The sequence below is a fragment of the Onychostoma macrolepis genome, chromosome 22 (assembly GCF_012432095.1).
Source record: "Onychostoma macrolepis isolate SWU-2019 chromosome 22, ASM1243209v1, whole genome shotgun sequence".
Taxonomy (NCBI): domain Eukaryota; kingdom Metazoa; phylum Chordata; class Actinopteri; order Cypriniformes; family Cyprinidae; genus Onychostoma; species Onychostoma macrolepis.
The window spans coordinates 32,081,625-32,108,079 of NC_081176.1; the positions used below are offsets into that span (position 1 = coordinate 32,081,625).

At 38.4% G+C, this 26,455-nt stretch overlaps 1 protein-coding gene and 1 pseudogene across 2 annotated transcripts in view; one reads left to right on the plus strand and one right to left on the minus strand.

Annotated features, from left to right (window-relative positions):
• LOC131529977 (NACHT, LRR and PYD domains-containing protein 12-like) overlaps positions 1–26,455 on the plus strand; it is a 274,625-nt pseudogene that overhangs the window by 80,441 nt on the left and 167,729 nt on the right.
• LOC131529982 (NLR family CARD domain-containing protein 3-like) overlaps positions 5,310–26,455 on the minus strand; it is a 257,033-nt gene continuing 235,887 nt past the window's right edge. The window contains exons 1-8 of one of the 2 annotated variants that reach the window (XM_058760041.1): positions 19,935–20,110; positions 19,507–19,573; positions 19,326–19,430; positions 18,071–18,178; positions 17,895–17,955; positions 17,405–17,597; positions 15,473–17,234; positions 5,310–8,738 (exon numbers count right to left, since the gene is read on the minus strand). In XM_058760041.1, coding sequence (XP_058616024.1) covers positions 8,522–8,738; positions 15,473–17,234; positions 17,405–17,597; positions 17,895–17,955; positions 18,071–18,178; positions 19,326–19,430; positions 19,507–19,573; positions 19,935–20,073 — 2,652 coding nt within the window. In that variant the 5' untranslated portion in view covers positions 20,074–20,110 and the 3' untranslated portion in view covers positions 5,310–8,521. Of the gene's footprint in view, positions 8,739–15,472; positions 17,235–17,404; positions 17,598–17,894; positions 17,956–18,070; positions 18,179–19,325; positions 19,431–19,506; positions 19,574–19,934; positions 20,111–26,455 lie in introns of those variants that run through there. The other variant, XM_058760043.1, reaches the window with a different exon arrangement.

Consider the following 26,455-nt stretch of genomic DNA (forward strand, 5'->3'; position numbering starts at 1 on the left):
GCTAACTTAAATACTGTGGGTCCTTAAAAACTCTCAATTTACTTATTTAAAACTTTTTATGGCCGTAAATTTTATACATGTTAAATGGTATAAGAAAAGTCTTAATTATAATTTCAAGAGGTCTTACAGTTGGGGATGGAAAGACAAGAACCTCGATACAGCTGGATTAAACTTCAAAAGGCAATGATGTCATTGAATAAATACGAGTTTGGTGTAGGGAATATTAACAAGTCCCGCCCATTTGGAGCTGGCTCCAACCTCCGTTTATACCTATCTCGGAGAAGCCGCTATATTTGCTCCTAAAGCGCCAACTTAATGCATAATTAAAGAAATACATTAAGTGAACTTGACAATTCTGAGTTACACTGACAAATAACAGTTTGAAAATGTGTTGTTCACTTTTTATTTTAAGTTGGACCAACTTAAATTTATTAAATTGCAATTACTTAAAAGTTCTTATGGTCCATGATATTGGTACAGATTCTGTGTAATAAACAATTCTTTGTGACTGTATATTTCAAGTTGGAAAAGACGATTAGTTCCCACTTTAAGTGAACCTTAGTTCCCAGGTCATCTACAAGATGGATTAAAATGCTGATAAAGTCAAGAAAAGAGTAGACAAACACATGACTGTATGATTGAAATGTCAAAATGTTACAAAAACAAATAAATAAAATGCGTTTATTCTGTGGCACCTAAAAAAATAATTTGGCGCCTAAGTTTTCTCTTATAGGAGCCAATGGCTCCTTACTCGATTTTTTTGTTTGGAGCCCTGTACATTGTAAACTGAAAAATACTTTCCGTACAGGTCAGCACAGCGCATGACAAAGTGCGACATGAGTTCATGGGCATACTGAAGGTATGAATTGCGAGTGCTCTCATCTGACTCCAACATAATTGACATAGCTACTGTCAAGGACAGGAAATGGTAGTATCTTTCGGGAGATAACACGTTCTTTAGCACAACTGGTCCTGTATACAACAAAAACTGCTGAAATTCTGTGGCCTTCCACCTGTCCAGGTCTTCTAAACCCGGGCTGCCGAGCAAATTCACTAGGCATCTTTCCTCGCAGTCTGTTTAGCTTTTGTGATATTTCTTGCCTTTGCCTTACAGATAAGCGGCAAAGTGTTGGGCCCCGAGTCAAGAATATTAGCATCCGTCGAACCACTCCCAAGTTGACCATATGCATATAGTCTAAGACAAAAGAGCTAACACAAGACAGTCCTGCAGCAATGAATGGGCTGACACCAGTTTGATGGTTCTTGTAAGCTACTGCACTGAAAGCTTCATCTGTTTGCGAGGTGCATCCCTGCTCATTAAATACCACTCTTCTTGTGATGTAAGCACCTTTGGTGATGCACCTCTCACAACTGTGATAGGCATTATGATTTTTAATGCGCTTCAGATAAGCTCTTGCTGGTGCGTCGCAGATCAATGCTTTACATGAACAGTGTAGGTCTTCTCTTCATGAATCAACACATTCTCTGAGAGATGTTTACACTCCATCAAAAAGTCATCAAGATATTCCTCAAGAGGATACGGTTTGTTGTCCCCACAAAAGAGAGCAACCATAAATGGCTCAAAGTTGTGAAACTTCGCCAATATTGGCCAGAACTGGACTTTGCTTCTTTTAAAGAGTGGGACACCATCAATATTGATGCTGAGGTTTACTGAATCATGATCATGTGTGAAAGACGTTGTCTGACTTGGTAAACGACAAATCCCCTTTTCTAACCCATAATAAATGTATTGCCCACTACATTTCGGCTCAGATCCTACGGCTCGTGGTGTAGCAAGGAGTGTCCTTGCATCCTTCGGTAGCAGGTGTCCTTGCTTTCTTAATATTGCCAATAATTCATTTAAGGATCTTTGTGTGGTTTTGTTCTTTGTAGACCATTGTCTTAAGTTCTCTTCTAAATCGGGAAAATCCAATTCAGCATCATCATTTAGATCTTCTTTTTCTGAGTCAGAAGACACATACTCCACATCAGTCCACAAAGTCTGATTCATCTGTTGTCAAACTGTCAGTTGCCGAATTAATACTTTCAAAACTGCTTGTAGTGTCTGCCTGGTTGCTATGTAATCCACAGGCCGATCTATCGGTCACTGATCTCTGACTTTCATGGTCATCATCAGTGTCAGAATGCAGTACCACATCCATTTCTGCCTTCCTTTTTCGCCATGCTTTTAGATAAGCCATCTGTAATATAGTTTGATCCTGAGTCAGATTCTGAACTGTGCTTCCTTCAAATAAAATGTTTTGGTATGTCAACAGTTCTCTAAGCTCTAACTGTATGTATGAATATAATTTCATAGTCATGCACCAGTCAAGCTTTATGTGATGTACTGTAGACCAGTGGTTTTCAGTCCTGTTCCTCGGGACCCACTGCTCTGCACATTTTGCATGTCTCCCTTATCTGACGCACTGATTTGAGTTCATGGAGCCCTTTCCTAATAAGCTGATGATCTGAATCAGGTGTGTAAATTATGGAGACATGCAAAATGTGCAGAGCTGTGGGTGCCCAGGAACAAGTTTGAAAACCACTGATGTAGACGGACTATAAATTTAATTGATTTTACGTCATCACAAAAAATGTCATCAATCCTTTTTTGGTTTAATGAGGAAGAGGGTACAATATGTGCTCAAACCAAGCTAGTTCCTATTACATATATATATATAAAGGTAAAGGCTTTCTGCTTGAACAGAAACTTACCTCTTTAAGCCTTGTGCTTCAACCTGAAAGAGATAAAGAAGAATATTCATTACAAAACTATATAAAATTATATCTTTATTGGATCAAATGAGAATATGTCGCTCTGAAATTAAATATACAGATCCGATTCATTTCAAGATTACTTACGCTGCTAAGTGTTTTATATTTTAACTGGCGCCAAACCCAATAAGTTAAGTTACTCTCCTGGTAAACACTTAAAGCGCCTTAAAATTTCTTAGTTAATATTACTTAACCAATAATATGCATAAAAAAATTGGGTTAATTTTCAGTCTTCTGTCCGACTATATGACACAATGATTGATTATCCAGACATTATTCATTATCATTATCCAAGCGTTTATGTGATACTAACAAGGTATTACGTAATATTAACCATGGAAATTTTAAACTGCAAATTGTGCGTCCACGGTCGCAAAGTCTCATGGAAGGTTAACCCCAATTGGTTATGATCATATTTAGAGTAAAAATATTGTTCAAAACATGCTGAAACCAAGACATCGGGTCGAGATATTTGTGTTAATGTGATGGGCCTGGAAAGCCTGCGCAAAATACCACCGTTTTTAAAAAGTATTTTCAGATATTGATCGGCATCTGATGTCATCTAAACTTAACTGGAAAACACATCAAATTGTTTGTTTTTACTCACCTGTTTGCTTTATTCAAATTGTGTTCAGATTGATGGCAGTGTCAGCGTCTCGATCGATCGTACATCTGCAGGAACTTTTTCAGTTGATTTTACATCTGACGTCATTGACGTGGCGATTCTGAATCAATTTCGATACGCTGCTGGATAAGAGTCCGACGAAATTAAATATTTGCCAATTCTGTGCATTTTCTGTTTTTTTGGGGTTTTTTTGTTTACATTTTGAAAGCTTAACATGTCCTCTGCAAATACAAATTGAGATCTTTGATCTCTTGGGATTGATAGAACGTTAAAGTTAACACCCATTTTATGGGCATTAATTTATATCATTTTGGCTTCATAAGACTTCAAACAACCATTCTTAAAAAAAGTGAAAATAGACTAAAATTGTTCATGACCTTATTTGATGCTGGAATGATGGAACTGGCTATAAGTCTGACTGTATGAAAACACCTACATTAAAATATTTGACATTTTTGGGACAAGACCAGGTACATTTTGGTCCAAATATTATTCACAACATTGGCCTACATGTTGCAGCATAACACATCTGCTTGGTTTGCCTTCTGGCTACGCCAGCTTATGCCATGGGTCTTAGTGAAATAAACAATTACATAGTAATTAGGGTTGCACAGTTTTGGGAATATTCAAGTGCACTCCATGGGAATTAATGAAGGGTACTGATGTAGAACTAAAGCAAACATTATCACTGTGATTTAAACATTTTACGGTGATAATTTAGAAAGAGAGAAAGAGAAAGACCTTTATTGTTAGGTATGTTTACACATACGATGAATATGTTTTGGTGACAGAAGCTTCCACACTACAAAGAGAATGACAGTGACAAGACACAGATAATAAAAATAATAAAAAATAAGTAAATAGGAAATTACAATATATACAAAAAATGTTTAAAGCATAAAAGAAAAAAAAGAAATAATATACAATATACAAAAAATTAAGATAGATGGTGTCTGTGTGCACAGGTATGTTAAGTACAATGCAAGGAAATGTAAATAATGTGTGTTAAATAAATAAATGAATGTATAACTAGTGTATTAGACGTTTATTGTAAAGTTAACTGTTCATGAGATGGATTGACTGGGAAGAAACTGTTCCTGTGCTGGTCGTTCTGGTGCTCAGAGCTCTGTAGCGTCGACCAGACGGCAGCAGTTCAGAGAGGGAGTGTGCTGGATGTGAGGGGTGCAGAGTGATTTTGCCAGCCCTTTTGCTCACTCTGGATAAGTACAGGTCTAGGAGAGTGGGGCAGTGATTCGCTCAGCAGTCCGGACTATCCTCTGTAGTCTCCTAAGGTCAGATTTGGTAGCAGATAGTTATAGAAGTGCAGAGGACAGATTCGGCGACTGCAGCGTAGAACTGTATCAGCAGCTCCTGTGGCAGGTTGAACTTCCTCAGATGACGAAGGAAGTATAGCCACTGCTGGGCCTTTTTCACAATGGAGTCAATGTGAATGTCCCACTTCAGGTCCTGAGAGATGGTGGTACCCAGGAGCCTGAATGACTCCACTGTCGTTACAGTGCTGTCCATGATGGAGAGTGAGTGGAGTTTCTCCTGAAGTCCACGATCATCTCCACTATTTTGAGCGTGTTCAGCTCTAGGTTGTTGTGACTGCACCAGACAGACAGCTTTTTGAACTCCTGTTGGTAAACAGACTTGTCACAGTCCTGAATGAGGCTGAGTGTGATGTTATCTGTCAACTTCAAGCTTGACGGAGGGGTCAGTATGTGCAGTCGTTGGTGTACAGCAGGGTTCCTCAAATCTTTCCCTGGAGGGCCAATCTGCTGCAGAGTTTAGCTCCAACCCTGATCAAACTCACCTACCTGTGATTTTCTAATGATCTTGAAGACTCTGATGAGCATGCTCAGGTGTGTTTGATTAGGGTTAGAGCTAAACTCTGCAGGAGGCCAGATTTGAGGATGCCTGGTGTACAGGGAGAAGGGCAGTGGGGAGAGCACACATATGGGTGCTGGATGAGAATTACTAGAAGTTTATATTGCACATCCACAGACATCCATGAGGGCCCCTAGTGAGACGTTCAGATATGGAACCATTTTTGTACATCCATAAGATGTCTAAAAGAGGGTCCCCGTCAGACGTTCAGATATTGAACTAGTTTTGCACGTCCACAGACGTCCAAGATGGGTCCTAGTGAGACGTTCAGATATTGAACTAGTTTTGCACGTCCACAGACGTCCAAGATGGGTCCTAGTGAGACGTTCAGATATTGAACTGGCACTGAATCCTGTCGGTTTTGTTGACCTCATGATATTCCCTGTAGCACAACCCTCAGACCAGAATGTAAAGTGTGATATTGTCTATTGGGCAGATGTGTCGTGAAATCTGGTAAACAAATTCATGAAGATGGCTTTGGTGACCTCATGATGTTTCCTCTATCACCACATTTAGGCCGAAATGTAAAATCTCATTCTTCATTACTTGCATTTTCCCCACATTTGCTTATTCTGCAGTGCAGCAGCAGCAGAGGGTCTGTGACTTTTGTCCAGAGGGGTTTTATAGGATATAGGGGTATGGGGTATGGTGACTATAACTGTTGTGTAACTTTATATTACTGCACCATAGAAGATAAATATCATAACAGATTCTTTATTAAAGATGGTTATTTTGTTTATAATTGGTCTGTCACTGTCAGTTTTGTCCTTACAGGGTTTCGGCGGGTCCTTAAAAAGTTATATCGAATTTAAGGCCATAAAAATGTCTTAAATGCTATAAGACAGTCCTAATTACGATTTTTTTCATGATTTTTATAATAGCTTCATGTGACGATTTAACTTCAAAAGGCTGTGATTTCATTGAATAAATGAGCCCTGCATGTTTTAAAGTCAGATGCTGTGCTGCTTTGTGTAGATGCCGTTACCAGAGAACCCTGCTGACAGAAAATTAATTGGCATTGTTATTCAGACCAAATAAAAAAATCTACAAATACTTTACACGCAATATTTTAACACGCATTTGTAAACGTGAACTGGTAGATCAACAGTAAGCTAATGCTTTATACAATTCTAAACAATTAATTGATATAAATAAATAATAAAACATAAATAAATAAATTGATATTTTATGTTATTATATTAATATAAATGATTGGTAATTGTTTAAATTAATATGATACTTTTGACACATCTCTTTTCTTAAAAGTTGTTGAAATGTGAAGTTCATCATTTTATAAAACTTTGTTTTTGTGAAAATCTTGTCTCTGAACTGTAAATCATGCTTTTTTTCATTCACTCATGGTATTCATTTTATTTGTGCAGGTCTTAAAAAGCTCTTTAAAAGTCTTACATTTGGTTTTAAAAATCCTGCAGATACTCTGTTATAAGCACATTGTACATTACACTTACATTAAGTACTTGTATAATGGATTATAATGGAAAAATTGTGTTATAATCTTACTTTATGTTGCATGTTATTAGTTGACAAATAACTTGATTCCCTGTTCTGCTGGTGCTTTTCAAGTGAACTTAAGCACATGGTCCAGTGTTAATAAATACAGCCTCATGGCTTGTTTTACCAATATGCATACTCACGATGTGGTGTATTTTCACTGGAAATTGTTGTGAACGGCAAGAAATAAAGTATTTCCAAAGATGAGCATTTTATGTTTTCAATTAATTCCCAGCGATATCCTCTGCGTGATTGCACAGATACTATTTGAACTGAACTGATCTGATCTGGATGATATCACTGAATCAGTGATGAACTGCCTTTAACTGATAATTGAGTGTTTACTATTGTCCTTTTGCATTTTGACACACTATTTCCATATTTAATGCTGTAAAGCTGCTTTGACACAATCTGAATTTTTAAAAGCACCATATAAATAAGGGTGACTTAACTTTTCCATACATTGTTGTTTAAAAATAAAATGTGATTTCATGGTTGATACAAGGTAATAGCTGGAGGGAAAAGGAAAGAGATATAAATTAAACATATTTATATGTGGAATCTTGTTTCATTTGACATCACACAGCATTATTAATTCATAACTTTATGGCATGTCTTTTTACTTATCTTCAAACAACCTGATCTTGCTTGTAATTAAACTTGAGATATAGAAGTAATGTGTATAGTAAGGTAGATATGCATGTTAATGCATGCTAATTTTTATTAGTATTTGTACATTTAATGCATGTATTTTAACATTTTTAGGGGAACAAGTTGGTCTGGTGGGGAGTGGCTAGAAATGATCTAATACAGCCATGAGTCTTTTTGGGAAAGATGCAACAAGTTTTTCACACCTGTATTTGGGGATCCTCTGCCATTCCTCGCAGATCCTCTCCAGTTCTGTCAGGTTGGATGGTAAACTGCTACCACCATGCTTCACTGTTGGGACTGTATTGGACAGGTGATGAGCAGTGCCTGGTTTTGTCCACACATACCGCTTAGAATTAAGGCCAAAAAGTTCTATCTTGGTCTCATCAGACCAGAGAATCTTATTTCTCACCATCTTGGAGTCCTCCATGCGGGCTTTCATGTGTCTTGCACTGAGGAGAGGCTTCCGTCGGGCCACTCTGCCATAAAGCCCGACTGGTGGAGGGCTGCAGTGATGGTTGACTTTCTACAACTTTCTCCCATCTCCCGACTGCATCTCTGGAGCTCAGCCACAGTGATCTTTGGGTTCTTCTTTACCTCTCTCACCAAGGCTCTTCTCCCCCGATAGCTCAGTTTGGCCGGACGGCCAGCTCTAGGAAGGGTTCTGGTCGTCCCAAACGTCTTCCATTTAAGGATTATGGAGGCCACTGTGCTCTTAGGAACCTTAAGTGCAGCAGAAATGTTTTTGTAACCTTGGCCAGATCTGTGCCTTGCCACAATTCTGTCTCTGAGCTCTTCAGGCAGTTCCTTTGACCTCATGATACTCATTTGCTCTGACATGCACTGTGAGCTGTAAGGTCTTATATAGACAGGTGTGTGGCTTTCCTAATCAAGTTCAATCAGTATAATCAAACACAGCTGGACTCAAATGAAGGTGTAGAACCATCTCATGGATGATCAGAAGAAATGGACAGCACCTGAGTTAAATATATGAGTGTCACAGCAAAGGGTCTGAATACTTAGGACCATGTGATATTTCAGTTTTTCATTTTTAATAAATCTGCAAAAATGTCAACAATTCTGTTTTTCTGTCAATATGGGGTGCTGTGTGTACATTAATGAGGAAAAAATGAACTTTACAGTGTGGATCCTCCAGTAGAGCAGAGAGCAGCTTCGCTCCTGAGTCTCCTGGTGTATTAGACTCAGTTCAGTCAGGTGTGAGGGGTTTGATCTCAGAGCTGAACTCAGAGCAGCAAAGCCTTTCTCTGTAATACCACACAAGGAAAGACTGCAGAGAAAACACAGAAAAAATAAAGATGAGTTAAGTTCATTCACCGTTTATCACAGACCCATGAATGAGATGTCAAATCGACCGGCTCATTGAGGAGAAGAGTGCTGTATCTTTTCTAAGCGATCGGACCTACGATGTTCGCACAGCGGACGAAAAAGCAGGCAAAGAAAATCCCATAGACTTAAAATGGCGGAATGTTCATGAATTTGATTCTCAACTGTCACTTTCTCTCTCTCACACACACACACACACACACACTCTCTCTCTCTCACACACACACACACACACACACTCTCTCTCTCTCACTCACTCACTCACTCACTCACACACACACACTCTCTCTCTCACACACACACACACACACACACACACACACTCTCTCTCTCACTCACTCACACACACTCACTCACTCACTCACTCACTCACCACACACACACACACACACACACACACACACACACACACACACACACACGTCTGGTTTGCTATCCTTATGGGGACTCTCCATAGGCGTAATGGTTTTTATACTGTACTTACTGTATGTGCTATTGTCCTACACCAACCCTACACCTAAACATACCCCTTACAGGAAACTTTGTGCTATTTCAGATTTTCAATACACTCCATTCTGTGTGATTTATAAGCGTTTTGAAAAGTGGGGACATGGAGTAATGTCCTGAAAAGTCACCTTGTCATTATACACATTCATGACCTCATTTGTCACAAAAACGTGCACAGACACACACACACACTCTTTCACTCTCTCTCTCTCTCTCTCTCTCTCTCTCACACACACACACTCACACTCTCTCTCTCTCTCACACACACACACACACACACACACACACATATGGGGTGTGATAACTGAACTTACTTTGCTAACTAAGCACATTCGTATCTGACAGGAGAGGGGTGCTGGTCACAGTTGCCAAGTCCGCGTATTATACGCGACTTTGGGCTTTTTTGTAAAGTCGCGGTTTTTGGGCTTATTTAAAAAAATATGGTTGCTTGTTAGGGAAATCGGACAAGCAACTTTGTTTCTTTATTTATGTTCGCTGTATTCTCCAGTGCATTGATTGACACTCGGTCTGCTCGCAGTTAATATTAATATTAATATTGTTTCATGAATTCTGTTAGTATTCGAGAAAACTGTAAGACAGCTTATTAGAAAACAAAACATTTGGAAAATTTTGGGGACAAGATTCACAGATTTCAATGTACACTGATTATATAAAACTATACGGTCAGTACATCAGAGTTAAATTAAAGTGTTCTATGCATTTATTTCTGTTCAAAAGTATGGAAATTGATTTTTATAAATAAGCTTCAAATAGTCCTATTCTGAATCCTGTGGCTCTCTCTAGTGGACAACATTAATATCACAGCTTTTAGCCTCAGGTTATGTTATCACACAGGCTTTGATAATAAAATAAACTGCATAAATAACTACCTATGAGTGTTTTTCACTGTTTATAATTCACTTACCAAGAAATATCACCTAAAAATCAAAAGCAAATCATGAAGCCCTATTCAGCGACTAACATGCAGCTTTTCTCCAAATATATTCACAGTAACCATATAAATAAAATATCAGAATATAATAAATGTTAATCAGAGCACATGTGAACTTACTGGTAATAATTAATGCATCACGGCACAGTAGACCTAACTTCTGAAAAGTAGATAATTGTATGATTAGCAGATGTCTATTTTATTGATAAATAGTTAATAAATGTTTATACATAGGCCTATTTGACAATGTTTTGTTTCTGGTCTACCGCAGTTTGACACATTTTCGTCAAATGTTATCGTCTATTATCTATGTTCATGTGTTGATATCTACTGAAGTCTTATGATCGCAGTCGTAGGAGACAGATGTGTAATTCAGCTGCTGTTATCATGATCATTACCACCTTAAAGCCTTGCTTGGAGCAAAACAGGAGAAAGACAAATGATTATCAATGTATTTATTCACACGTACGTTATGCCTTAAGAATACCTTTATAATGTATTATAAAGACGGGCTTCATAGAAAGTGTTACCAAAAATCCTTTCTTTGCTACGTCCGACACGTGACCGTGACGTCTAACGAGTCAAATCTTATGTCTGACGCCTGAATACTGTGGTATTTTTGTCAGACGGCTGGCGAGCGTATCCTTAAAGGAAACTGTGCATTTTTACTTTAAAAATGTGTGATTTATAAGTGTTTTGAAAAATGGGGAAATGTCCTCATAAACAATGTTTCCTCTCTTTTCTTTTCTTGCTGAGCAAAACTTTTCTCTATTGGGCGGATATTTCGGGCACCTGAGCAAAAGCATTCTTCATACCTTGTACAGCGCACACACAAAAAAGTGTGTAACTTATGTGCTATTTATATTTGATTTGACCCTTGATGTAACTAAATGATGTATATTTTAGGTTACCTGAGAAAACATGTTTTACAGTATAATACACTGTCGTTTAAAAGTTTGGGATCAGTAAAGTTTTTTAAAGAAGTTTCTTCTGCTCATCAAGGCTGTATCTATTTGATAAAAAATACTGAATATTATTTCGCAAAATAATATTGTGAAATATTATTGCAATTTAAAATAAGTAAAGACTTATATTGTTAGAAAAAAATTATATTTTGAATAAATGCTGTTCTTTTTAACTTTTTATTAATCAAAGAAAAAAGTAACAGGTTCCAAAAAATATTAAGCAGCACAACAGTTTCACTGTAGATCAACGTATTATATATATATATATATATATATATATATATATATGTATGTATTATATAATATTGCGTATAAAAAGCAACACTGATAATAAATCAGCATATTAGAGTGATTTCTGAAGGATCATGTGACACTGAAGAATGGAGTAATGATGCTGAAAATTCAGCTTTGATCACAGCAATAAATTATATTATAAAATATATGTATTAAAATAGAAAACCAATATTAGATATTGCAATAATATTTCACAATATCACTGTTCTTTTCTGTATTTTTGAAATAAATAAAGCCTTGATGAGCAAGAGACTCTATTAAAAAACAAGGTCAGTTATTTATTAGGTTTATAATATAGGCCAAACATAATATAATATCAAAACAAACTAAAGCATTTAAATTGATAGAATAGAATAGAATAGAATAGAATAGAAAACTGAAGCAAAACTTAAACTGAGATCTGTAAGTTAAATACCCAGCAAGCAACAGCCGTCATTTCACCGTCTCCGTTAACTATAGACCCGACATAGTCTGGCTATGTGTAACCCACTTCTAGCCCAAATAACCTTGAATTTGGATACATGTGGTTTTTTGGCAGAAAAACTTGTGAGATGTATGATATTCAATAATGTAAGCAAAGCCAGCAGTGATTGCAAGGTGTTTGAATGAATTAGAAATAATACATAGAAGGGAAGCTTGATTGAGTGTAATGGGCTTCAGTTTGTTTACATTTGAATTTTGACAGTTGGAGTTTGAATAGTCTTGGCTCATCTGAACATTCCGTCAATGTAAGTCTATGGGATTTTTATGATTTTTAATCTTCATTTTTATGAAAACTGTAAGTCCGATCAGTCTGAAGAGATACAGCAGCTCGAGTCAGACTGAAGAGGTCTGAAGAGCTGGGCTGAGTTTGGTGGTTCTAGCTTGAAAGCTCTAGGAGGAGATGAGCACTAAGTTTACCAGCCGGAGCGCAGCGGGCGAACAACAAACCATAAAGAACATTCCTGCTTGGTCTTGTATCTGTGTTTTCATTTTTACACGTGTTCATTATTTATCTGTATTGTTTGTTATCATGTTTAGGAACCTATTATTCCATGTGATGGAGGCCGAGTGGAGAAGCCTGGTCAGCAGTGAATGTGATCTAAACTTGTGTTTGCTTCTCCAGCGTCTGCATCAGGCCTCATGGCGTCTCTGAGAGAGGAATACTGCAGGACACCACAGGCTCCACGAGAACACAGCACTGTCTGTCTTCACTACACCTGCTGCTCTCTCCAGATCCCTCCAGAGGACCAACAACATCAGGCTGCTGGCGTGTGTCTAGCACAGCACTCACCATTTAACACACTAACAACACATTAGTGTGATACACAGACTGAAGACTGTTCAATGTTTTTAAATGTGTCAGATGGTATATTTTTCTTTTGGTAGTATATGTTTGGTACATCTACATACAGTATATATATTAAATGTTGAAATGTTGTGTTTTGAGTTAGGTATTAACAGTGCTATGACATAATATTTATGATTTAGGGCTGTATAAATAAAACTGAATTGAATTAACCATAAATGCAGATGATGCACCTGCACAGAACACCACAGACCCAGCGGACAACTTGTCTGTATGCCGTCAATATTGATTATTATACCAACGGCATCAAAAAGTGTTACTTACTGGTAGTCGTGACCTAAATATAGGCAACTTGTAATTGAGAAACAAAATTATTCCAATTGTTTAACGAATCAAAACACAACATTCACCAGAGAGCTTCTCTCTCTTTTTTAATACACTGAATGGTGATACACAATATATATCTCGTTTTTGTTTTTAGTAGACATCCAAGCAAAAGAGAATGACTCCGTGTCACAATTAGAGTAATTAAAGTAAAACATTGTCAAAAAAGCTTTTCTTATGCTAATGTTTTCTCTTATTTGGCAGATGCTGTGATAACAGTGTTTAAAAACTCTCTCTGCCGCTGTTTAAAAACTAGCCCTCGTTGCACTTTTGAAGTGCTGTTGTTTCAGCCGAACTACTCAGTGGTGTTTGCCTTGATCTATCGCCCGCCAAACAAAGATGTTCTCAACGAGTTTGCTGAGTTTCTGGAGGATATTGTTACTAGCCGTGACAAAATCATAATCCTGGGAGATGTTAATATCCATGTATGCTGTGACTCTAAACCACTCTCAAAAGAGTTTCGAAGTCTCATTGACTCATTTGATTTTGATCAGTGGGTGTCGGGCCCCACTCATATTCAGGGTCATACTCTGGATTTAATTTTATCACGTGGTTTGCCTGTATTGGACATTAACATCTTAGACTCAGGCATGTCAGATCATTTGCCAATCTTACTTTCTGTACCTTCTACTGAACTACACATAAGCATCAACCTCGTGCACGGCTGACTCGTGTCTTTTCCGGTTGCTCTAGCAAGGATTTTACAGTTTTATATTCTGAATTACGTGCTAACCAGGACATGGACTCATGTTTAAGCAATCTAGATGCTGTTGAACATTTAAACTGTTTTAATTCTACCTGTTCTAATATTTTAGATGTTGTTGCTCCCCTTAAGAAGAAAAAGCATAAGCACGCCTCTAAGCCCTGGTTAGATGACACACTGCTCACTCAGACAGACCTGTAGAAGGCTGAACGTAAGTGGAACAAAGATAGATTACAAGTTTCTTATGAAATCCTCAAGGACTCCCTCTCGGCATTTCAGCGAGCTGCTAATGCTGCTAAGCGTAAATATTTCTCTGAGTTAATTTTATGTAACAGTACTAGGCCCAAAGCCTTATTTTCAATGATTGATTCTGTTCTTAATCCCACTATTAATCATTTTCCGGAGGTATCTGATTCGCTTTGTGAGGATTTTGCGAGATCTTTTAATGATAAGGTTGTACAAATTAAATCTCTACTGACTTTGTCAGCCTATACTTCACTTGATGTTCCTCTCTGCTCTTGTATTGTATTGTATAACCAGCTTCCCGGCAGCAACAGAGCTGAACTTGAGGAACGCAGCTGGGAAGCATTTTAAACAAGAAATAAAACCAATAATTAATAACTTCCTTTAAGTTCACTGTTGGTTGGTTGTTTTATTTGTTAAAATAAGTAAACCAACAAAAGGGTTAATCTTTTTTTATGTTGTCATTTATCCAGAATGTTTTAATGTTAAGTGTGATCACATGCTCTTTTTCTTTTAAATATCTTAAGTTATTTAAAATATTTTATTTTTTTCATTTTTATATTATTAGACGTTTATTAAATGTTCACTGACAGCCCAAATTCAGTCTTGTTTTAGTCTAGACGTCAGGGCTGTGATTGAACGGCTATTAGACGTCTTTTAAACGCAAAATAGCTTGCTGGTACCCCTCATATAACCGTCCGTCGCACACATCCGTCATGTTTGTAGTTTTTTAATACTTATTATCCGTGTTTGTAGTTCTGAACTAAATACTTTGTTAAAGCGCAATGGATTGTGGGCAATATTAGCCGTTAGAGGTGCACGGATCCACACTTCAGAAATCTGCCTGAAATAGTAGACCATCCGGGGATGCGATCGCTTGCTGGGTATTTTCAAAAAACGTGAACATGTGAATTCTTATCTAGTTATCTAAACATCGCTATGAACAGTTTGCACAATACAGCTGTGTGTGACTGTAAATGTCTCTGAGTGTCTCTGAAATGAAACATTTGTTTTATTCTAATCCAGTATTTGTATTTATATCAGAGAGTCACAGCCCTGTTCCTGGAGACACATCATCTCACACGCACACACACACACACACACACACACTCACACGCGCGCACACACACGCACACATACACGCACCTCATCTTTGCACAGTTTGGATGAATCTCTCTTATCAAACACACTTGATTCAACACTTCAGGTCATTAGTAGAGCGCTCTGTGATGTTAGCTGAGTGTCAAATAAAGACCTCAAAATATACAGAAACAGTGTAGAGAAACACAGGCCTACTGTACACAATAAAGTCAATAAAACAAAGACAGTGTAAAATACTCACTCAATCTTTCTAGATGCTTTGATCACTGGCAGCAGCCTCAGGAGACATTCTTCTGATGGATCATATTTACTCAGTTTAAACTCATCCAGCTCTTCTTCTGAGTTCAGCAGCACAAACACCAGAGCCGACCACTGAGCAGCAGACAGATAGACTCTAGAGAGACGACGGTCATCTGTTCCTCTCAGGTATGTTTGTACCTGCTGCTCCAGTGAACGATCATTCAGTTCATTCAGACAGTGGAACAGATTGATGGATTTCTCTGGAGAGGGATTCTCTCTGATCTTCTGTTTGATGTATTCAGCTGTTTCCTGATTGATCTGAGAGCTGCTTACTGTCTTTCTCAGGAGGCCTTGTAAGAGAGTCTGATTAGACTCTAGTGAGAGACCTAGAAGGAACCGGAGGAAAAGGTCCCAGTGTCCGTTCTCACTCTGTAAGGCCTTGTCCACTTCTCTCTTCAGTAAACTGGTCATTGGTGACCTGAACTCATTCTTCAGTCCTGTGTTTTGTTCAGAAAAGGACAGCAGCTTGAATAAAGCAGCAAGAAACTCCTGAATACTCAGATGAACAAAGCTGTACACCTTCCCCAGCTGCAGTCCAGACTCCTCTCTGAAGATCTGGGTACAAACTCCTGAGTACACGGACACTTCTCTGACATCAATGCCGCTCTCTTTCAGGTCCTCCTCATAAAAGATCAGGTTCCCTGTTTCCAGCTGTTCAAAAGCCAGTTTTCCTAGAGACAGAATAGTCTTTCTAACCTGATCAGAGTCGATGTCATATTTCCCATCATACTTCTGTGTCTTCAGTTTGGTCTGAAAGATCAGGAAGTGTGTGAACATCTGTGTGAGAGTCTTGGGGATCTCTGCACGCTCTGCTTTACCCATCATCCTCTCCAGAACAGCGGCTGAAATCCAGCAGAAGACTGGGATGTGACACATGATGAACAGACTTCTTGATGATCGGATGTGTGTGACGATCCTATCAGCCAGTCTCTGATCATTTATTCTCTTCCTGAAATATTCCTCCTTCTGAGGGTCGTTGAATCCTCGTACCTCTGTGACCTGGTGGACACACTCAGGAGGGATCTGATTGGCTGCTGCTGGTCGAGAGGTGATCCAGAGGAGAGCAGAAGGAAGTAGGTTCCCCTTGATGAGGTTGGTCAGCAGCACATCCACTGAGGCTGATTCTGTTACATCAGACAAGCTACGATTGTTCTGGAAATCTAGACGTAGTCGACACTCATCCAGACCATCAAATATGAACATGACTTTGTACTCATCATAATCTGCTGATTTCAATTCTTTGGTTTCTGTGTGAAGGTGGTTCAGAAGATCCACAAGACTGAGATTTTTCTGTATCAGGTTCAGCTCCCTGAAAGGAAGTGGAAATATGAAATGAACGTCCTGATTGGCTTTTCCTTCGGCCCAGTCCAGAATGAACTTCTGCACAGAGACTGTTTTTCCAATTCCAGCGACTCCTTTAGTCAGCACAGTTCTGATGGGTTTGTCTCGTCCAGGTGAGGGTTTAAATATGTCGTTGCAGCTGATTGGTGTCTCCTGTGTCTCTGGTCTCCTGGACACTGTCTCAATCTGTCTCAGCTCATGTTCATTATTGACCTCTCCACTGCCTCCCTCTGTGATGTACAGCTCTGTGTAGATCTCATTCAGACGTGTTGAGTCTCCATGATTGGACATTCCTTCACTGATTCTCTGATATTTATCCTGTAGTCTGGATCTGAGTTTTTGTTGATACACAGGCATCAGTTCTGATCAAAGCAAATAATTGTTGTTATTGGCAGAGCAATATTTTAGAAACTGGTTTTTAGGTTTGATATGTTATATATTAGATTGTGTCGTGAGATTCAGGAACATTAGTGACTGAAGACAGAAGATTCATAATAAAAACACGTTATAATCTGCTGATCAGAGCTCTTACTGGTCTGTAGTGTGTTAGCGAGGTCTGTCTGGTTCATCTTCCTCAGGATCAACAGTGTGATCTTCAGAAGCCCCTCTCTGACTCTGTTATGACCCTCGTCATCATAACGGTCTCTTTCAGAGCATTCTGGGTAATCTGGACTCAGTAGTCTCTTAAAACTTTTCAACTCAGAGATGATTTTGTGCTCAAGCTCCTGAAATCATAGTGAATATTCAAACAATAAACCTCCATTCAGTCACAGAGAAAGTGAAACACACAAGAGTCAAGCCTGAATTTATTTTTTGTAGATTTCCCCATTTATTAATACTTTTACCCAGAGGGTTATTGCGATGGACACACACACACACACACACACACACACTCACGCATGCACGCACACACACACACACACACACAGACACACACACACACACACACACACACACACACACGCATGCACGCACACACACACACACACACACACACACACACACACACACACAAAACCAACCTTGAAAATGGAGTCTAAGTTCTTCTTTGCTGAATGTGATTCTGGTCCTTCATGTTTTTTACTGTAGTTAAACAAATATTTAATATTTTTGTAAATATGTATTAATGTATTAAATACACATCAGTAAATGAATGAATATCTTATATATATTTCTTATACTGTAAACTAAACAACACCTCAGATCAGCAGATGAGTCTCCCGAGCTGAAATGAATAGGATGATGCATTGATCGGTCACTCTTCATGGACACACAGCTGGGTTCAGGAGATTCATTCTCACACAGACTGAAACACAACCGCAATAAAAACTGTTTCTGAAAATCTCACACTGCTCCGACAGAAACACCTTTACTGTCTCAACCTCCCTTTAATGTTCATCTTTCTCTTGAGTACTGAATAATGGCAATGGGGAGCTTGTTGAACTTTTAAATATGCATTTCATATTTATTTCCTACACGATTAATTTATGTTTCTCATCTAAAGATATTTGAATCATGTACCATGTATTTATTCTGTAAGTGTGTTCAATCGTATAGAATTAGTCGTGTTGAAGCTAAATAAAGTAGTTATGTGTTCTTCAGAAACACCGCCTTTGTGAAGGAAACAGATTCGCGCCATTTTGTCTTTTTTTTTTATATAGATTTTTTATTTTTTTACTTTAGTTATGCTGTCATTGTTCTTATTGTGTAACAATGTATTACGTTAAGCAAGTTATTTTTTTGGGGGGGGAGGGGGATTATTATATCATGTGTTTCTGTATATTTGTAATCAGTATGGATTGTTGTGTACTGTAGAAGAAAAAAAAATACTTTTTTCCAAGAAATGTTTTTGCTTATTGCTTTTAATAATGTACAATATTAAGGTTGCTAAGATGCTTTTATTTATTTAAAAAAAAAACAGCTTATAGTTGACCAAAGCTTTTTTGATCTGTTATTAATTTTTATCTGGTTTTATCATAGATTTTATCATAGTTTTGTTTAATTAATTGAATCACCACTGCATATAGTGCATAAAGCTTTCATTTAAACAAACATCATGTTAAATCAACGTGAGGTACTCTGATATAAAAAGCAAAAAAAATCATGAAAAAAATCATGTTTATTTGACAAACATAAGTTAGGCAACATAAACGGAGATAAATTATGTTGAGAGAACATATAAATATGTGCAACCGATATATATATATATATTTTTTTTTTTTTTTTCAGTGAGGAGTCTGTTGTGACTCGAGAGTTAAAAGATTAAAGTATTCTCTTTCTACAAATAAAATAAATCTGCCCCATGTGCCCTTTTCATTCATGTATTACAGAATAAAATAGACCGATACACACATATAGATACAGACAGACACAGAAACATCCAGCAGCAACAGAGACACTGCTGACAATAACACACCTCACCTACAGTATATATGACACTCATAATATCTCACCTGGACTCAACAGAAGAGTCTTCCTCTCTGCAGAGATCTGAAGGATGTTTCCTCACAGACACATCGATGTGTTCAGCTAAACCTGATTCATCCCCCTGAATCTGACTATAAATTAAAATAATATTGTAGTATGCATTTATTGTTTCTGAACATTAAAATGAAATATTTCACGTTCTCTCACCTCTTGACTGTCTTTATCTGTGTGTGATGTTCTTCAGAGAGATTCATTCTGGAGGCCATGGTTTCATCTAAAAGCAGATACAGATGTTGATCCTCAGAGTGAGTTATTAATCATCTCAGTAATAATTTTCTCAAATCCAGCTCTGTCTCAACAGTCAGTCCTCAGTAATGACCTGCACACATGAAAAACAGTTTCATCCTGACATTATTTACACAGAATCAAATTATTCACAAACTGCATAAATTCAGACAAGCACTGTGTTAAACTGAAAGTAAAGCTGGAATCTGATGATTTACAGACTCTGTGTTTTATCTCCTAATGTCTTTTAAACTACTTTCAAAATATCTGATACTGCTGTTGTACTTCACTTTAAACCAGTCAGGACTGATTTTGACTATCAAAGATGATTGAGAAATCGTGATACTCACCGTGTGTTTCTCTCTTAATGTAGTTTACTTCCTCGTCTGACAAAACAGATCCTGCTGTAATAGTTTCACTTTCTCTGTCGAGCTCCTCATCACTTGCTCCTCCTTCAGGATACGAGTGGAATATATCAGCAGTGTCCATGCAGTTATTTTCTTAGTAATGTGAGAAGCAAAGAAAGCAATAATAATCTGGCTATAAGTTAAAAACATAACTATTTCAAAGAGTCATATAAATAAAAAAACTAAAATCAAGCAAATTCATATGTGAGCACATGTATCTATTAGTCGTACCTAGACCAGAAACCCCTTCTTTATTTTAAGGAGTTTAGGAGTAACTGATAAACTGAATTGAGGACTAAACTATATCATCTTATCTTCATCTGTTGCTGTCAGATATTGTAAGAAAAATGACTTTCATGACTCGTAACTTTTGCAAAATTCACATTTTCCTGAGTCACGTTTCTCTATTCTGTGCAGTGTGAGAGATGCATGTAGAATGTAAGTGTTGTTATTTTTATTTTTTTCCTGTTGCTCTACTAGTTTTGTAACCCAGCCAGCAGACTCATGAGGACACATGCTCAGCCCAGACGAAACAATGAAATGAACACCGCTCACAATACCACCTGCTGGCCAAAGAGTGTAACACAAGCAGATATATTACAGACAGAGGTGGAAAGTCCAGGGGTCAGAAAGTAAAAGTCCTGCCATGTGTTTATTCAGCAGCTGATTTCACCAGAGGAGGAACCAAGTCTTTCCTTTCAAGACACAAACGAGTCTCGAGTCAAATCCCAAGACCTCAAAGAGTTAAACTTAATGAGATAATTAAGAGACTAATTAAATTATATTATTTATCTTAGCGATATACTAGATTGTGATTTCATGTTTAAATACAATTTTCCTGTTGTTTATAAGGAATTTCTTACGATAGTTAAAGCTATAACTAATGGTGTTGTTCACTTAATGAAATGTTGTCTATCGTTTGAAGTGATTGTAGAAAGGGAGCTGACTTTTTTGGTTGATGAAAAGTGTATTTAAGACCCAAAATGTAGTAATAAAATTATAAGAAATGTGTTTCAGTCGAGGAAAATAATTACTCCAAGGGGAATTTTTTTTTTTTTTTTTTTTGAATTCTTTGATAAGATTAATTGGGGGGGGGGGAGCATGGCTCTTACCATATAAATTCTGTGTCCCCAATAAAGTTAAAGAAATATATTTAAAGAATTTGCATAATATATACCCCACTAATGAGATTACATCCAAATTTGGTAATCCTCATCTGAATAATTTCTGTAATGTCAGTATTGAGTCTATTGATCATCTTTTTTTCAAAGTGTCAAAATTATTTTCTGTATGTAGACATTGATTTAACTATGTGTGATATATTTTGCTATTTTTCTCATTGTAAACATAACACAGAATATATAGGAAATATATTTATTTTGTTGGGAAAATATTATATTCATAAATGTAAATTTTCTTCAACATCCCCAAAATTACATAATTTTCTTTTTGACTTTCACTACCAAATTATAACACTAAAAAATATTAATACCAAAAAAAGTGTCAAATTTGTGAAACTGTATAATAATCTGCTGCATGTTACGTGTTTTATTTACTACCTCTGTACTTCTTTGTTTTATATATTTATTATTTTTCTTTATTTTTTTTTCTTTATTGTCTTCCTATATTATTTCTGTATTTATAATGTCATCCAATGTTATATTCAATTGTTGAAGTTAATTGTTTATACTTGCTATATATTTACATTTACATTTACATTTACATTTAGTCATTTAGCAGACGCTTTTATCCAAAGCGACTTACAATTGGGGAATACATCGAGCGATTAATCTTGAAGAGGCAATCAGACATACGAAGTGCTTGCAACACCAAGTCTCAGACATTGTTCAAATAAATACAAACTACCAAAGGAAGGAATAAGTAAAGATAATTTTTTTTTTTTTTTTTTTAAGTTTAGGATGAAGTCAAGTGCTGTCGAAAGAGATGAGTTTTCAGTTGTTGCTTGAAGATTGACAGGGATCCAGCATTCCGGATAGAGGTGGGAAGATCGTTCCACCAGCCAGGAATGGTGAATGAGAATGATCTAGAGAGTGATTTTGCGCCTCTGTGATGGTATCACGAGGCCGCTCACTAGCAGATCTCAGATTTCTGGAGGGATGTAGTTTGTTAATAGAGAGTGCAAGTAAACGGGTGCTGAGCCAGTGGTTGTTCTATATGCAAGCATCAGTGTCTTGAACTTGATGCGAGCCGTGATTGGTAGCCAGTGCAGGAGATAAAGAGAGGTGTAACATGGGCTCTTTTGGGCTCGTTGAAGACCAGTCGTGCCGCTGCATTCTGAATCATTTGTAGAGGTTTGACTGTATTAGACGGAAGTCCAGCCAGAAGAGCATTGCAATAGTCCAGCCTAGAAATGACAAGGGCCTGGACAAGAAGTTGTGCAGCATGCTCTGTCAGAAAGGGCCTGATCTTTCTGATGTTATATAGTGCAAACCTGCAAGATCGAGCAGTTTTTGTAATGTGGTCTTTGAAGGTCAGCTGATCATCAAAGATTACACCAAGATTTCTGACCGAAGTTGATGGGGTTATTGTTGATGAACCTAACTGGATCGTGAAGTCATGCTGTAGAGTCGGAGTGGCAGGGAGGACAAGAAGCTCAGTCTTTGCCAGGTTGAGCTGCAGGTGATGTTCTTTCATCCATGCCGAGATGTCCGCCAGGCAACCTGAGATCCTTGCAGTTACCGTTGGATCATCTGGTTGAAAAGAGAGGTAGAGCTGTGTGTCATCAGCGTAGCAATGGTATGAGAATCCATGTGCCTGTATGATGGGACCCAGTGATGTAGTGTATGTGGAGAAGAGGAGGGTCCAAGAACTGATCCCTGAGGAACCCCAGTGACCAGTGTATGTGCTTTGGATACCTCACCTCCCAGGCCACCCTGAAAGACCTACCAGTGAGATAGGATTCAAACCAGCGAAGTGGAATGCCAGAGATGCCCAGTGATGAGAGGGTGGACAGGAGTATCTGATGATTGACAGTGTCAAAAGCGGCAGATAGGTCCAGCAGAATGAGGACTGATGATTTGGAATGGGCTTTGCAATTGCAGGGCTTCAGTGACCGAGAGAAGCGCAGTCTCAGTTGAATGGCCACTCCTGAAACCTGACTGTTTAGCATCCAGTTTGTCGCTCTGTGAAAGAAACAGTGAGACTTGGTTGAAGACAACTCGTTCAAGTGTTTTCGCTATGAACGGAAGGAGAGAGACAGGTCTGTAGTTTTCTATAAGAGAAGTGTTTAATGTAGGTTTTTTGAGCAGTGGGGTTACCCGAGCCTGCTTGAACGCAATGGGGAAGTTACCTGTGAGTAGGGATGTGTTGATGATGTGTGTGAGTGCAGGTAAGAGTGTGGGTGAGATTGCTTGGAGAAGGTGTGAGGGGATTGGGTCAAGAGGACATGTTGTAGGATGGTTGGAGAGGAGAAGCTTGGATACTTCAGCTTCAGTGAGTGGACAGAAAGAAAAGATGGGAGTTTTAGCAGTGGATGTGGTAGGGTGAGGGTCCTGTGTGCGTGGAGGTGAAAACTGACCACTGATTGATCTAGTTTTGTCTGTAAAGAAAGTGGCAAAGTCATCAGCTGTAATAGAGGTGGAGGGAGGAGGTGGAGGGGACAGAGGAGGGAATTAAATGTTCTGAAGAGATTACGCATGTCTGGAGCGCTGTCGATCTTGTTGAAATGTGAGGATTTGGCAGTGTGGACTTTAGCAGAGAAGGATGTGAGCATAGACTGGTACCTACTGAGGTCCGACAGATCGTTTGATTTGCGCCATTTTCTCTGCCGCTCTGAGTGTAGTCCGATGTTCACGAAGAACCTCGGATAACCAGGGGTTGGAAGGAGCAGCCCGTGCGGGCCTAGAGGAGAGAGGACAAATGTCGTCTAGACAAGAGGTTAAGGTAGAGCATAAAGTCTCAGTAGCTGCGTTTACATCCAGAGATGAGAAATGGGTGGGTGAAGGAAGAGGAGGATACCACAGAGGAAAGATGGGAAGGAGAAAGGGAGCGCAGGTTTCGTCTAAAAGTAACTGGTAGGGGGGTTGGTGGCACAGGAGAAGCAAAGTGTAATGTAAATGTAATGAAGAAATGGTCCGAAGTATGTAGCGGTTGTACCAGAATGTTATCTGCAGTACAATTGCGTGTAAATTAAGTCAAGTTGGTTGCCTGATTTGTGCGTGCTAGTAGTGGTAAGGCGTTTGAGATCAAACGAAGCTAGGAGTGCATGGAAGTCTGTAGCATAAGGCTTGTCTAGGTGAATGTTGAAATCACCAAAGACTAGGAGTGGAGTGCCATCCTCCACGAAAGAGGACAGCAGCCCGTCCAGCTCCTCTAGGAAGGTGGCTAGAATTTGGCTAGGGGGACGGTAAATGACCACGATCTGGAGTTTTATCGGAGCTGATACAGTAATGGCATGAGATTCAAATGAGTTGTAATTGCATAGGGAAGAGCGGGTTGAGTATTTCCAATTGTTAGAAATGAGCAGACCAGTGCCTCCACCCCGCCAACTTGCCGGGGGTGTGAGAGAAAGAGAGATTAGTAGAGAGAGCAGCTGGGGTTGCTGAGTCTTCTGGATGAATCCAGGTCTCAGTCAAGCCCAAGATGCTGAGCGTGGATTTTAAAGAAAAAGCAGAAATGAAGTCAGCTTTGTTGACAGCTGACTGACAATTCCAGAGACCCACAGAGAAGGAAAGAGGTGTAGTGAAGGAGGTAGAGATAAGGCGCAGGTTAGCAGGATTACGTTGCCGTCTGCGTGGGACGTTAGAGCGTGGTTGAGAGAGAACCGGAATAGTTTGGAAACACATGATAGAGGTGGCAGGAAAGAGGATGGAAACGGAGAGTGTGTAAGGGAAGGGGGAAAAAAGAAAAGATACTTAAGTGTGTCGCCGTGTCGTTGCTCGGTTAAATTCGCGCAGGAAAAGTCGATGGTCTTTACCCTCGCCTGTCTTCACACGAGGAGGCTGAACGCCCGCTGATGCTTCCGCCAGCGCCGGACCTCTGATAAATACAGCCTAACACACTACCGTGAAAACAGCTGTGGCGGCTTCTGATTGGCCCAGCCAATAGCCTTGTGCAAATAACTCAAGACGAAACTAACACTTCGCTTGCAAGGAGCACTGAAAATGATCCAGGTTCCTTCTTAGCCGAGGTGCAAATTATTATAATTAACAGAAAGTGCAATCAAACAACGAAACCTCAACGAAAATGCAGAATAGAAATAGAAGGGAAACGAAAGTATTCCTTCCCAACAGCAAGTAAATAATTTAAACAACAGATCTATGACTAAGTATCGCAACACTTACGAGCTGCTGTCCGTCTCTTCTGGTGAATATTCGCTTCTCCCGTTATAATTGTTATAATTATAACAATTATAACGGGATAAATAAAAGTTAAAAGTTAAAAGATAAAAGTTATAATTGAGCATGGGTGCCACTCGGTGGATTGTTTTGGCATTACACCTCTTAGTCTCACAGGGGTCCTCGAAAGGCGGAGACCCTTTTCTTTTCTATATTTTATCTTTTATTTAACATAATAACCGAGATATGTAGTCGTAAATAAATAGTAAATCAAAGCATAATGAATTGAATAATGAAAAAAAAAGCATGAAGACAAAAGTATAAAGAAGAATCGCAGCAGGTTTCCATGCGTGTTTACTCATTTATTTCAAAGGTGGAAAATAACTACAAACGAGATTTAAATGAATGAGAAATGTATTTTCAAAATGTAATTTTGTAAAGATGATCAAGAAACACCATACAGAAATAAATGCATTTAAATAAATAAAATATGGTGCAGTATGCATGATGGCAGTCAAAGAGATCTACATTTGTCTTCTTTACTATAACAAATTATATCCATATTGTATGCATAAAATATCAACCCATTACTATTATAACAACACAATGTATACATAATATAATAACATAATTATTTAACATGAATACCTTTTGCTTCTGACAAAATTTTCCATAGACACAAAAAACTAAACTTCCTGTCTACACAGTTACAAAAAAAGACAGGCAATCGTTTATTTTTATTATTTTGTTCAACAAAAATCACAGGTGTAATCAATATCTAAATGTCATCTCTCTAACACACTCATTCACTCTCTCCAGGAGATCATGGTCTACTTCAAGTGCTGCTGCTCGCAGCCAGAGATGCTTTAATCCTGTGATGCCTGCCGTTCACTACAACAGTGCTGCAGAGCTCTGGACGTCACGTGACCCGTTCTGCAGGCGACAACAGCCGGGAGCGAATATGACATGAATGGCGCCAGCATAAGCTTCAAGGCAACAGAGTTCACTGCGCACTTTAATTCAAAAGACATAGACCTGTACATAGCAAAAAATGCACACATTGTCACATGACTGGCCGCGGGTCAAACCACTGTCCAGGTGACTCACGAGCTCATTACTAATAATCACGTTTGTTTAAATGTTGTAATTGATGCCTTTCTTTGCCAT